Genomic DNA, 15,059 nt, shown 5'->3' on the forward strand with positions numbered 1-15,059 from the left:
ATTACAGAGTACCCAGCTTTTGAAGGCGGCAAATCATTACAGAATATTTAACCTACAATTTGCTCTTTTTGTCACATGGTACATGGTAGCTCCAATTAAGTTTCTGGTCAAGTCACTCACAGGATGTTGTTAATAAGGAACTCAACGATGGAAATACAAATGAACATCAAGGTGAGCAGTTTCACACTCTTATTGAAAATGGTCATTGTCTGGCACTTACATAACACAAAGTGTACCATGCTACTCTTTAGTCCAAGCTTGGATTTATCTACTCCTTATTGCATGAAGTCAGAGACAGGTCCACTATTTGAAGCATTGTGAATGGAAGAGAACACTGTCTGATTCTCTGCGATCATTGATCTGAAGACATTGGCAGAATCATTAACCAAGCTGCGAGATATGGTCAGACATAGGATAACGTTTTGAGAAAGGCCTACAGCAATGTCCTCAGCTGAAATGACTTGGTTCCAAAACCAACCATGTAACTTTGTGTTATTTATAACTCAAGCCAATGGAGAAATATCCCTTTGTCTACTCAGGTCAATTTTGCAAGGACCCATTAATGTCACAGTGGCCTTATGCTTCCTGTACATCAAGGTTAGTAATCCTCACCACACCCCTCGAATTTAGCTGCGCATGAACTAAGAACGTTATGAGCTTTGGAGCTATTTTTTAAATCATTCACAGGATCCGAGACCATTACTGGGCATGCTTATACTGAACATCCTAGGAATCCTTGAGAAGGTAGCAGTGAGCGATCTTCTTGAACCACTGCAGTTCATTTTGTGTAGGTGGACCCAGAATGCCATTAGGGAGAGAGATCCAGGATTGCAACCCAAAGACTGAAGAAATGGCAATATATTTCCAAGTCAGGATAGTGAATGGTTTGGAAGGCAACTTGCAGGTGGTGGCGTTCTTATGCATCTGTCATGCGTTTGGAAGGCACTGTCCAAGGAGCCTGGTGAATTGCTGCAATGCATCTTATCAACAGTATGCACTGATAATGAGTGGTGGTAAAGGGAGTGAATATTTGGATGCACATATGGTACCAGTCAAGCACCTACTTTGTCCCACATGGTGTTTCTGGAGCTGCATTCATCCAAACAAGTGGGCAGCATTCCAACACACTTCTAATGCCTTGTAGATGGTGCACAGCTCTGGGGAGTAAGGTGGTGAGTTATTCTCTGCAACACTACTCTGATCTGTTTTTGTAGCTAGAGTATGATATGACTAACCCAGCACAGTTTCTGATCAATGGTCACCTCAGGATGTTGATAGTGGAAATGATGGTTCAGGTAATGAATGTTTGCTGAATCCAAGTTTAGCCTTATTTATTTGAGAATACGCACCATTTGAAAGTACTGTTGATGGCAACTTCCACCTCTGCTAAATGATCAAGAGTAGATTGAAAAGGTAGTAGTTGGCTTGATTGTTTTTCCTGCATTTTGAGGACTGGAAATAAAAATGGCCTTTCCTTTATTTTTCATGGGATCTTGATGCAGCTGGTAATGTCATCATTTGTTGCCCATCCATAATTCTCCCTGAACTGGAAGGCTTGCTAGGCTACTTCTGAGGGCAGGTAAGAGCCAACTATGTTGCTGGAATGGAGGCCAGTAGATTTCCTTCTCTAAAAAGGACATGAGTGAACCAGACAATCGCTGATGGTTCCATGATCACCCACTCCTGAGACTAATTTCAAATTTATTAGTGAAATTAAAAATGCAGATATTTGAACCCATGCGCTCAGCAGCTGTCCTGGGCCCACTGGATACCTAGTTCCGTGATATGAACAATGTTCCATGCAATTTTAAGGCAACAGATGCCAACGTCAATGCTAGTTCTGACTACAACTACAGGTGGGATGATATCCTCCACAGTCATATGAAAATACAAACCTCACTGACAATCAGGGGTATTCGCCTTTCTGTCATTCATTTGAAAATTCCTTCTGGGATATGGATTTCACTGACAAGACTACCTAACCCTGATTATCCTGAGAACATAGATGATCTGCACTTTAAATTAATTGCCCTTGAAATGGGGACAGGGTCCACTGCTTCTGTTGCCATGCCATAGTGCAAGTCAATCTACTTACATATACATAAATACATGCCATTCTGCTTTAACATGGGTTTCGTTAATACAAATTCACTGTAACATAATTGTTAATTTCGGGACACTTCGTAAAGTGCAAACTTTTAAAACGTGTGCTGATTGTAACGCAATTAAATCACCAACACTAAGTGCTTTTCCTAAAGAGTAACTTTTCTATAACACTGAGTTGCACAAGAACACAATCATTGCGTTACAGCAGAACTGCCTGTACTTAACATTAGGTTTCAATTAAGTTTCATACAACTTTCAAATGGTTTGTGGATTTGACATGTCTCAAAATAATTAAATGGTTAAAACTGCCTATACCTAGATTACTTTAGGGCTTGATTCATCAGGATACAATTTTGATGATTGTTCTATTTAAGTACTACTGAATATGTAAGCTGTTATGACTATTTGACTAAATTCTGTTAATACATTACGAAATGAGATAGCTGAGATAGTTTCAAGATAAGGAAATGGACAATAGGGCGAAGATCAAGTTTACCATCGAGCATGGAACGTCAGGAAACTACCATCTGTGTTAAATGAATCATCTAAATTAGTCAGAGTAATGGCCAATAATAAACATTAGCTTCCATTCACAATTTGTATTCAGAACAAGCAACGATACATTACTATTAACATGGAAAATGGGTGATAATTGTTTATTTTCTGTTTATTACTCAGATATACCATATGTGAATTCTTAAAAATGAAAAAAAACGTCTCTAGAACTGAGAAATAGGAAGACAGGTTACACAGCCCATCAAGCCTGCTCTGCCATTCAATAAGATAATCTTTCAGCAGAAACCCTATTCCCTTAGAATTAAAAAATTAGCAATCATCATTGAATCTGTATCCTCTTCAGGTTCAGCACGGCAAATTTATACCACTATGCACCAAATTCTCCATCAAAGTACAGGAAAAGCATAATGGGGCCTTGAGAGACGTGGGTTTGAATCAAGTCATAGCAGGGCCCTCAGTGCCGGGTGACTGTGATAAGGCCCTCTTATTTTAAATTAAAATCATTCACAAGATTTAAGTCTAACTGGAAAAGATAGCATTCCAAAATTCTTCAAGAAGATTGCGGTGAGCCTCCAGAGTTGCTATGACAAATCCTTAACAGGAACAGGGTAAGAAATAACCCGGAGGAGTGAAGAACTCAACATTAACCTTTGGTTTTGCAGGAGCTGGCCGATGTCTTTTTTTCACTTCGATCCACGTGTCAGAATCCAGGTCTGGAAGGCTGGTGGAAAGTCCTTTTGGCAAAGTCTTCAAATTACTGGGTTCCTCGGTCTTGGAACTTGCAGCACTGCCTGCCCGGGGTGAACCTGGAGCAGATTCTAAAAGAGAGACAGCACAACAGAGAGATATAAAGTTATACACCACAGAAACAGATCCTTTGGTACAACCGGTCCACGCCAACCAGATATCCAGTACTGAGCTAGTCACATTTGCCAGTTTTTGGCCAATACCCCTCTATACCCTTCATATTCATGCACCCATTCAGATCTTTTTTAAATGTTGTAATTGTACCCGCCTCCATCATCTCTTCTGGCAGCTTGTTCCATACACACAGCACCCTCTGCATGGAAAGGTTGCTCCTCAGGTCCCTTTTAAATCTTTGACCTCACACCTTAAACCTATGCACTCTAGATTTGGACTCACCTACACTGGGAAAAAGATATTGACTTTCACCCTATCTGTGCCCCTCATGATTTTATAAACTCTAAGATCACCTCCCAGCCTCTGATGCTACAGGTTATAATTTGGTATATACGTTTACTGAAAACATGCCAACCCAGACCATCGACCCCAGAGATCACAGCATGAAACTTTACACACACCTGACTGATAACACTATAACCCATGTTATAGGGAGGTCATAAAAGCAGAAGCAGGGCCACTCAGCTCCTGATCTCATTACAGCTTGAGAATGACAGCCTTGACTTTCAGGCAACATCTGGCTGATCAAGATGACCTTTCTAAATTAGAGACGATTGATAGCAGAGAAAACACTTACTTCTTGTTGCAGTCACATGGAGAGAAAGGTGGTTTTGGCTGTTGGAGGCCAATCAACTAAGCCACAGGAGACACACAAAAAATTCAGTTACTATCTTACGTCTAGCCATCTTGAACTGCTTCAATGACTTTCCTTTAGTCACACAGTCAGTGCTATCAAGCAGCACCTGCTCAGCAATAACCTGCTCACTGATGCCCAGTCTGGGTTCTGCCAAGTCCACTCATCTCCTGACCTCATTACAGCCTTTATTCAAACATGGACAAAAGAGCTAACTTCCAGAGGTGAAATCAGAGTGACAGCTCTTAACATCAAGGTTGTGCTCAACCGAGTGTGGCATCAAGGAGCCAGAGTAAAACTGGAATCAATAGGTATAAGTGTTCAAACTTTTCACTGGTTGGAGTCACAGGTGGTAAATAGTAAGATAATTGCGGCTGCTGGAGGTGAATCATCTCAGCTCCAGGACATCTCTGCAATAATTCTGCAGGGGAGTGCCCAAGCTAAGCCCAGCCATCTTCAGCAGCTTCAAAGACTTTCGCTCCAGTTTAAGGTCAGAAGTGGGGACGTTTGCTGATAATTGCACAGTGTTGAGTACCATTTGCAACTCCTCAGATACTGAAGCAGTCCATGTTCAAATGCAACAAGATCTGGACAACATGCACGCTTGGATTGCAAATAGCAAATAACATTTGTGCCACACAAATATCAGGCTATGACTATCATCAATGAGACATATCAACCATCACCCCTTGACATTCAATGATGATACCATCACTGAATCACCCACTATCAACATCCAAGGAGTTATCATTTACCAGAAACTCAACTGGACTCACCACAAATTCATGGGCTACATGAGCAAGTCAGAGGCTAGGGATAATACGCCAAAAAATTTACCTCTTGATTCCCCAAAGCCTGTCCACCATCTAAAAGGCACAAGTCAGGAATGTGATGGAATACTCCTCACTTGCCTGGATGGGTGCAGCTCCAATAACACAAGCAGCTTCATGACAACAGGACAAAGCAATCCACTGAATTAGCACTATGTCAACAAGCATCCACTCCCTCCACCACCAATGCTTAGTCAAAGTTGCACTGCAGAAATTCACCAAAGATCCTCAGACTGAGCATCTTTCAAACCCACAAACAATTACATCTAGAAGGATAAGGCCAGCAGATATATGGGAACCACCTTTAAGTTCCTCTCCAAGTCACTTACCATCCTGACTTGGAAATATATCACCGTTCCTGCAGTGTCATTGGGTCAAACTTCTGGAATGCCCTAATGGCATTGCGAGTCAACCCACAGCAGGTGACTCCAGCGGTTCAAGAAGGCAGCTCACCACCACATTCTCAAAGGCAAGTAGGGACAGGTAATAAAATGCTGGCCAGCTAGCGACACCCATATCCCAAAAATGAATGAACAAAAAATAGGAATATTTCCTCATGATTGCACAATGCTCACTACCTTTCAGAATTCCTCAGACCACTTCAGTAGCTATGTGTACAAGGAGCAGGACCTGGACAATACGCAAGCTTGCTCAATTGGGTCATAAGTAAAATCATACCAGACAAGTTCCAGGCAATGGGGAATATAACCTTTCCCCTTGACACCCGGAATCACTCACCATTAACATCCTGGGGTTACTACTGACCAGAAGTTGAACTGGAACAGCCATTTAGTAGTGTAGCTACAAGAATAGATCAGAGATTCAGGCTGCTGTGGCAAGTAGCTCAACATCTCTCCCCTGAAAGCCCATGCACAATTTAAAAGGCAGAAACTATGAACATGATGGAACACACAATTATGTAATTGTTATGTGGGATATTGGTAAAACTGGCTGGACCAGCATTTTTTGCTCATCCCTAATTTTCCCTGCACCAAGCGGCTAACTAAATCATTACAGATGGAATTTTAAAGCCACCCATATTGCTCTGGGTCTAGAGTCACATATAGGCCACACCACATATGGATAGTAGATTTGCTTCGTTATTGATCAACAACTGGAAATATAATTCTATTGAATAATCTTTTAATTCCAGATATTATTTGAATGTGAATTTCCCATCTGCCATCGTGGGATTCCAACCCACATTCTCGGAATAGTAGCCTGGGACTCCAGATTACTATTCCAATGACATGAGCACTATGCCAGTGCCTCCCTTAAGTGGATAGCTGCACCTATCTACTTGCTTAGGGAAAATCTGTTCCGACAACACACAGAACTCTTCGCACCATCCAAGACGAAGCAGCTCGCTTGACAGGCATCCCATCCACTCTTCAACATTCACATCCTTCACCAGTGATGCACGGTGGCACTTATGTATCACTTATGACAAACACTGCAGTGTTTCCTCAAGACCTCTGCAACAGCACCTACTGAACCTATGACCGCACCACCTAGAAGGACAGAGATCTATTTAATTAAATCACAGGATCAATTTGCACATTTTTGTGAGTACCTCAAACTGCAAGCTCTCCTTCAAGCCACTCACTCACTTGGAACACTTCAATGTTGCTGGGCAAAATCTTAGAACTGTCCTTTTAACAGCACTCTGGGTGAGTCTACACTTCATGGACTGCAACAAGTCAACATCACATTCCCAAGGGCAATTAGAGATGACAATAAATGCCGGCCTTGCCAGTAATACCCACATCATATGAATTGGTGAAGAATACACTCACTAACAACTCACCCAGCACCACTCCTGCTCCACAGATCATGATCCAGTGTTATACTTGAACCATTGACCACCTAACAATCAGTGTTGCATCTTCCCTACTGACCACTCACCCAGAGTTACCCTCACCCCACCAAATCCAGCATCCGAAGTAACACTCACCACAATGACCAATGTTATCTTTACTTCACTGGTCAGCAACCCAGCATAATCCTTGCCCTACTGACCACTCACCCAGTAATTATACTCACCAGTCTGCTTTTTGTATGTCTGCCCAGGAATGAATTCTGGACAGTTAAGTAAACGTGTGAAGTCTGTTTCTGGGAGTGGCCATTTCTCAGGGTTTTCTTTTTTTCGGATCTTCTTGTCCACCACTTCCACCTCAGTACTGTCTTTCAAAGCCTGGGGAATATAAGAAACCCTGATTTAGAACTACAAATCTGAATGGGAATTTGAAATACACTTTGGAAATTTAGTAATCAAACAACACTCATATATAATATCATCAGTCCTTGTGTCATCTTCTCTGCATTAATTCTTTAAATCATTCTCCGGTCTCCCAGCTACCACCTGGTTAAATTTTAAGATGGTCTGTTATGCTTTCTAACTTTTGTGTAACAGCCAATTATTGTTACAGTTCTGAAAGGTTGCTTGCTATTATCTTGTGGCTAGTAGCAATACCTTCACAGTTCCTCTTACTACATCTTAAAGTGTCTACAACCCCCTTTTCATTTCCAGAGAAAGGAAGCTGACATATCTTCTCAAACAACAATGACTCACTCTGAAACAACAACAGTAACAGAGGTAAAATTTATTCTGCTGAAATTTTAAAAAAAGAGAAATCACATATTTAACAAAAAATGTTGCTGGAGAGCTGGTGAATATTAAAACAGACCTCCAAAATGAGATTGACATCGGTGGTCAACGCTTGAACTCGGTGAAAACCTCCAATTAATGAGACTGGTAAGAAACCGTCAGCATCCATCTTTCTTCTCAAGAAAAAGTCTCTTTCCAAGTTATCCAGGCTAAAGTAGTATTCACTGAAACAAAATAGATGAATGTTTATTATATTTATACAGTCAGCTAATGCACATCAGTACACATTATCCCAGACAATCGACAAAGTACACATTCAAATTGAGAAATAGGTTGCACTGTGGGTGAGAGAGAGACACACAAAGAAAGTGATAAATATGACGGAAAGGGGACAGAGAGAAGAGTGGGGAGGAGGGAGGAGGCCTTCATATTATTACCCAAGTAAGTTAAGTCCTACACTACCATACCATAGTAGATCCAGTGCTTCTTAAGTGAAAAGAAACGTTGAATTGGCTAGATGAATGGCTAGAGTAACAGAAGCATGAAAGTTAGTTAGGAGATGGGAGTAAACATCAGACCTGTGAGGAGTATGGATAACGTCAACAGTTAGATAACAGGTAAATAACAGAATGCAAGCTTAAAATGACTGTTAAGGAAGAGATGGCATGGGTATTGCTACATAAAAAGGAATCATGTCAAATGACTGGCAGACTGCGCTTCTCAAAAATAAAGAGCAAACTATGGGCAGTACAAACCAATTAGCCTAGAAAATGCAGGAAAGAAAACTGAATTATCATTCAAAGATCCATAAGAAAACATCCAGACACCAAAATTATAATAATTAGAGAAGATTTTAAAATGGGAGATTAAGCTTGATCAATCTTGCTGACTTTTTAAAGAGATAACAAGCAAAGATAATATAGACATAACACATTTGAAATTGCCAGCGACTCTTGAAAAAAGTATTACATTCTGCCTATTATATATCTCATTTTGGCAACAAAACAGAACAAACATGGACTGTTAGTCAGTTATTTACTCAGCTTGGCAAAACAGGAGAGATGGGGGGACCGGTTCTAAGGTGTGTTTTTGGAATCAAAAGTACTATTTCAAAATTTGCATATGGCATTAATTTGAGAAGTGTTGTTACGTAAAGGAGTACTACAAAAATAAAATAGGTATACAATTACTACACTTGTAGAATGAGAATGTACTTGCAAATAAGGTACCTGGGGTTCAGATATATCAGCCACAAAGCAGTAAAAGTAATTAAGGTGGCAATAAGATAGATATCGAAGTGGAATCCACTTCTAATGGGAAAGAACGCAGAGAGAGAAAAGTTGTACCTCATACAGGACTTTAGTTGACCATATCTGAAAGCACTAGGAACAGTTTTAGTCTCCATATTTAAAAGGGACATAGAGAAGGTTCATAAAGATGTGACAAGAACTGAGACGATATATTGATGATGGCCACTTAATTTGACAAAATAGTTTGAAGAGTGATCCAAGAAAGGGTGATTATATAATTGAGACAGAGGTTAAGCAGAAAAAAATGCAGAACAATCCAAAATCAAAATCTCCATAAATATTGGATTTTCACTAATAAACACAATATAAAATTCAGTGAAACCTATCTGCTTGCGGAATTTGTGTCAGGAAATTATCAAAGCATTTCAGTATAGTATACATTGTGGTGTAACAAAGCAACAGTGTAGCAGTGAGCTGAACTTATTAGACCAAGTAACCAGGTCAGAGATGGAACACTGACACTGCTGAAGCACAGCATGTGCTTATAAAAGCAATTTCAAAACCAAGATATGCTACAGAAAAAGGGTCAGGGTTTAAATCTGAAGTGGATTGTTACTCTACTTAACTGGTGCAAGCAGGACCAACAAAAAGGTTTACGGGTTCCAACGTAACCACACTGGGTTCAAAAGTTCAGTTTTACATTTGGCAACAGTGTCATTCAGAGCAGTGATCAAATTCCAAGGCATATATCAGAGCTACACGCATCGTACAAATTCCACAGTGTGTTGTAGCATTTTGCATTACATCTCAAAGTATCAGATTTAAAAACCAAATCCAGCTATTATTAAACAGCTTGCTTTAGACAGGCTGACTTTGAAAACCTTTTGAAAAGATCTTTTAGGCCATAAGTAGAAACTCACATCAGCAAAGAGCAGGAACTCAGCTGGCAGTGATTTATCATCATTTAACCTATTATCAGGCCATTAGTTTCAGCTAAGAAATAAAATACTCTCAATACAAATGACCATGAAGGTGTCATATTGACACCCAACTGGTTAGCTTATGCCTTTAAGGAAAAAGTACTCATTATCTTTAGCTGATCTGACCTATAGGCAATTTCAATACCACACGAATCCGGATGACTGTAGAGTGTGTGGTGCTGGTAAAGCACAGCAGGTCAGGCAGCATCCGAGGAGCAAGAAAATCAAAGTTTTGGGCAAAAGTCCTTCATCAAGACTTTGATTATCAATCTGGATGACTCCACTGTCCACTCAATTACCCACATGACACACAGTTTGCCTCAATCTACCACTTACAATTCAAAAAGGTGGACCACCACCTCTTTCTCAGGCCTAGACAATAAATGCTACTTTTGCCAGTAAGGCACAATTTTTTTTTAAAGAACAGCCTCTCAAGAGCTACTTCTGATTTTCAGGAGCTACATATTTGGTTTTAGGGGTTACTTTTCGATCTTAGAAACTATTTTCTTAGATGGTGCAATCACGAAGCGACATTGTTTGTGTACTGACATACGGGGCACTGGACTCAGAAGCAAAGAGAGAATAATTCATCAATATACTCCATAGGAAAAAAAATCATAAAAGATTTACAAGGATATTGCTAGCATTGGAGAGTTTAAGCTAAAGGGAGAGGCTGAACAGGCTGTGGCTATTTTCCCTACAGCATCAGAGGCTAAAGTGTGATCTTATAGAAGTTTATAAAATCAGGAAGGGTATGGATAGGGTGAACAGCCAAGGCTTTTTCCCCCAGGGTAAGGGAGTCAAAAACAAGGAGGCATAGGTTTAAGGTAAGAGGTGAAAGATTTATAATCTCTTATAAATCTTTTTCACAGAGGGTGGTGTATGTCTGGAATGAGTTGCCAGAGGAAGTGGTGGAGGCTAGTACAGATGCAACATTTAAAAGGCATTTGGATGGGTACATGAATAGGAAGGGTATAAACTGATATGGCCAAATGCTGGCAAATGGGACCAGATTTATTTAGGTTATCTGGTCGGCATTGATGACTTGAACCGAAGGGTCTGTTTCATCTGTACAGCTCTACGATTCTATGAGTTATCAATCATCTATTAAAACTACAGACACAACACAAAGTTACCAAAGTATTTGGATTAGCACAAGGCAACTGTGACAAGGTGACAAAATGTTATTTTAAAAGTAACTGTCACATGTTTACAAAAAGCCTTCACCATAAAAACCTTCCAGATCAGTGAGGTCAAAGCTAATTTTTTTCCACTGCGTACTTACAAAACCAGAAATATTTTATCCAGGCAGTTACTAGCCATTCTACTACGTTTTAGATCTCATTCTCAAATTTAAAATGTAACAATTGACGGTGTTAGCTCATCAACATATGCAGCATTAAGGTTAGAGATATCATACTTTGGCAAGTTATTTGCTTCCTGAGTGTTCCTTATTGACAAGGGTTAAAATATTTCCTTTTCCTCCTATTGCATCCTCCCTCTCTCCCACATACCTGGCCCACTTCTTACCCTACCCCTCTCTCTCTTTCTCACCAACTCATCCTCCCATCCACCTGATAGCCTCCTGTAACCCCCGACTTTTTATGATTTCCTTCTTGTTCCCATCCCTTCCCCCTTCAAGTAACAAGCTGGGGAAAGACCTAGCCTGTGGTGGAGGAGCAGCAGCTCCTCACCATTTACTTTATGGAGGCATTTTTTCTTATTGATCACCACCATGAATGAACTTTCTCACATGATTTAGAGGTTTCAGAAACAGATTTGTCCACAGTCCCCATGATTTTTGAGCACTGCTGTCTAGTAGCATTGAGAGAATGTACACATACTTAATTGAATGTTTAATTCGGTTTCTACCTGACAACCTGATTGGTGGAAGACAATGGAACACACCTAGCAAGAAGAAAAAGTGTACTTACATCTGTTTCTTGATGTAATCTTTGAGCAGCTTTTTATCCATTGCATACAGCTCCGCACTGCTCTGATTGTCATAGTAATAGATGATATCACTGCCAAATTTTGGCCTGTACAATCCATCATTACTGTCGGTGTTTGCGGTGTAGGTGTAATGGTAGTCAAAGTGAGCTGCAACATGCAAAAACAGCTCTAGTTAGTCATTCAATTAAAATTCTACCACTGATTAAGCAAATGGAAGATCTGAGATGTGGGAAGGCAATATATTTATGCAAGTCTGCCATACTTTTCCCATCAGACATGAAATAGACATGAGAGCAACGTGCTCAGGAAATATTTGATATCAGATCAGAGAATAAAGAAACTATTAAGTCCTTTTTTGTTACAAGAGGTAAAACATGCTATATTCAGGAGAATGTGCTGTTTGGATCTCTGCTTAGACTTATACTTTCTATCCAAAGCTTTCCAGATCAAACCATATTCATCTGTTCTGCACTCCTACTCAAATCACCTTAAGTTTAGTACTGTTAAATTTGTCAATCTTAGAACAATTATCACTCTCTAGTCAACAGCACTACGTGTCACAGTGCAGTGCAAATCACAAAGTTCGTAGGCATAATTCCTGGCCTGCACGCTCAGTTGATCCTGAAGTACAGATTTTCAGAACTAAGCTGAACCATGCCATCTTTATGGAGAACAGGGGAAATGAGCAATTCTTCTGTTGCTGCTACAGTCTGATTTTGTGGTCACACATGCCTCTTAACTCAGAAGATCAAAGATTCTAGCTCATATCCAGGAATTATCCAGGCTGATAATTTATACAGCAGGAGAGTCTGTGATACAGTAGTAAGGCTGTGCTGTAGTGGCAGGACCACAATTCAGATACAGAATTATAGCCCTGCTTTTCTGTTTCATTAAATTAGGAGAATATTAAAGATAACATGAAAAATTTTGAACCAGCAAAGGGATCCTGGATTGTTCAGAGTTCAGTAAGAATATATACAAATTGACACATGGTCTGTTAAATCCTCTTACCAGAATCTAAGAACCCATACTGTATATAAACTGGAGTAATTTGTTATCAGAACCAACAAGGCCAAATAATCTCCCAGAATTATGAACATTCTGACTTGAAATATATGGATAAGAAATAAATATGAAAGCTAACTTGCTGCCTATTCTGCTCCAGTGTGAAGTTTTTGCCTCTACGTTACAGGCCATCATTTCCCATCCATTGTACAATATTCTGCAATCCCTAGCCAAATTTCTTCCACAACTGCTGTATAGTTGATTTGATAACCCCCTGTAAAGGAAGGGGACTCAGTGTCACTTACTACCCAGCAGACCCACTTAAACATCACACTGCAGCACTAACTGCTTGCAGACACCAACACCAAAGTGTGCCGACTAGGATAAATTGAGGGGGAAAACAAACATGCCTCCCCATCCTCCCACATATAATCATGGGTTCAGGAAGTGGACTGAATTTCAACTGAGGTACACATCACGCTGGTTCAAAACTTTTGCTGCAGTTTTCAATGTCAGCAAATTACGTACAGCGAGAAGCACCTCTGCCACGACCCCTCCCTCGGCCGCGTCCACGACCTCTTCCCCTGAAGCCTCCGCGGATCGTTCCACCCTCGCTTTTCACGCTGGAAATCTCATCACGGTCTTCCCTCCAATCTCGCGAGTCGTGCTTCTCATCACGATGATAGCCTGAAGAAACATAAAACCAGAGATAAGTGATCCATTACACACTTAATCCTCAACATCAAACAAACATCCCTCAGCTACATCTTTCACTCTAAGTGCCTTTGAATCCTGTCATAAGTCAATAATCAATATATCCTCCCCAGCATCTCTTAATCAAAGACTGACCTTTGTACAGTGCAACTGGTCCATCTAGATTACTAACAGGTGAAGAGGAGTGTCTGCAATATTCTCCACATCTGGAGTGTCATCAGCATTTCCAGGTGAATCAGGCAGTTCTTTCCAGATTAGACTGTGATGTTCCATATTCTGTTAATACCCTCCATCATACCCTCCAAGACCTTGAATACATATTTTCTCTCCCTTACCCAAGACTCTAAAATCATTTGCACTTTTCAAAAATAAATACATTCACAGGGATCTGCTGAGGAAGATGCCATCGGTAATGTAGTCAAGGCTGTTAAGGCAAACCTTTTGAGTCGTTCCTGTTGTTGACAGGTGGCCGCAAGGGCTCCGTCTGAGGGCGAGAGTTGCTGCGGGATACTGGCTTGTCCTGCGTACCCTCCGATTTTACGTCCAACTGTAGTGGAACCCACTTTTGCTTGTACCCTGGACACAGATTGGGAAAACATTATCAAATCTGCACAAAAAGAGATATTGAACGGGCTGTCTTCTAATGCCACAGAACTAACCAATTGCTGAAAATTGTTTAAACTTGGAATACACTGACAGAAATAGTGGCAGAGACAGTTTCAATGACAGCTTCCACAAGGGAACTGGATAGATGTTTGAAAATGAAAGATCTAAAGGGTTTTGAGTGAAGATTAAAAGTTTGGCCCCTCATTATTTGTGGTATACATAAATTATTTAGACTTGAATGTAGGAGGATTGATCAATAAGCCCAAGGATAATGTGATGGTAAATAGTGAGGATAGCCTCAGATTATAGGAGAATGTGGACAGTTTGGTCAGATGGACTGATCAGCAGCAAATGAAATCCAAGCTGCATAAATTGGAGGTGATTAACTATGACAAGACAAGTAAGACCAGGGAATACGATGAACAGTGGGAACCTGGGAAGCACCAAAGATCACAGGGACCTTGGTGTGCATGTCCACTTGTCCCTTAAGGTAATCAGACAGATTGATAAAGAAGATAAGGCGGCAGAGGAGCACTCGGCTTTATTAGTCAAAGCAGAGTTTAACAGCAGGAAGATAGTACTAGCACTTTTGTGAGAAAATTTGTAGCTCGGGTGCTCATTGTTGTGGTTCTGTTCGCCGAGCTGGGAATTTGTGTTGCAGATGTTTCGTCCCCTGTCTAGGTGACATCCTCAGTGCTTGGGAGTCTCCTGTGAAGCGCTTCTGTGATCTTTCCTCCTGGGAGCAGATGCGGCGGAGATGAAGGAATTGGGAATATGGGATGGCGTTTTTACAGGGGGCAGGGTGGGAGGAGGTCCCACTTCCTCCAAACCAAAGGACAACTTCTCTTTCCAATCCTCCCACTTCCTCCAAACCAAAGGAGTAGCCATGGGCACCCACATGGGCCCCAGCTATGCCTGCCTCATCGTAGGATATGT

The 15,059-nt window shown here is 40.8% G+C and overlaps 1 protein-coding gene across 1 annotated transcript in view; it reads right to left on the reverse strand.

The window, feature by feature from the left end:
* Positions 1 to 15,059, reverse strand: part of larp1 (La ribonucleoprotein 1, translational regulator) — a 135,196-nt gene that overhangs the window by 34,796 nt on the left and 85,341 nt on the right. The window contains 6 exon segments of the mRNA XM_072590393.1: positions 3,271 to 3,440; positions 7,051 to 7,201; positions 7,695 to 7,839; positions 11,780 to 11,945; positions 13,332 to 13,490; positions 13,956 to 14,093. Of these exon segments, the coding sequence (XP_072446494.1) occupies positions 3,271 to 3,440; positions 7,051 to 7,201; positions 7,695 to 7,839; positions 11,780 to 11,945; positions 13,332 to 13,490; positions 13,956 to 14,093 (929 nt within the window).

The sequence above is a fragment of the Chiloscyllium punctatum genome, chromosome 20 (genome assembly GCF_047496795.1).
Source record: "Chiloscyllium punctatum isolate Juve2018m chromosome 20, sChiPun1.3, whole genome shotgun sequence".
Classification (NCBI taxonomy): domain Eukaryota; kingdom Metazoa; phylum Chordata; class Chondrichthyes; order Orectolobiformes; family Hemiscylliidae; genus Chiloscyllium; species Chiloscyllium punctatum.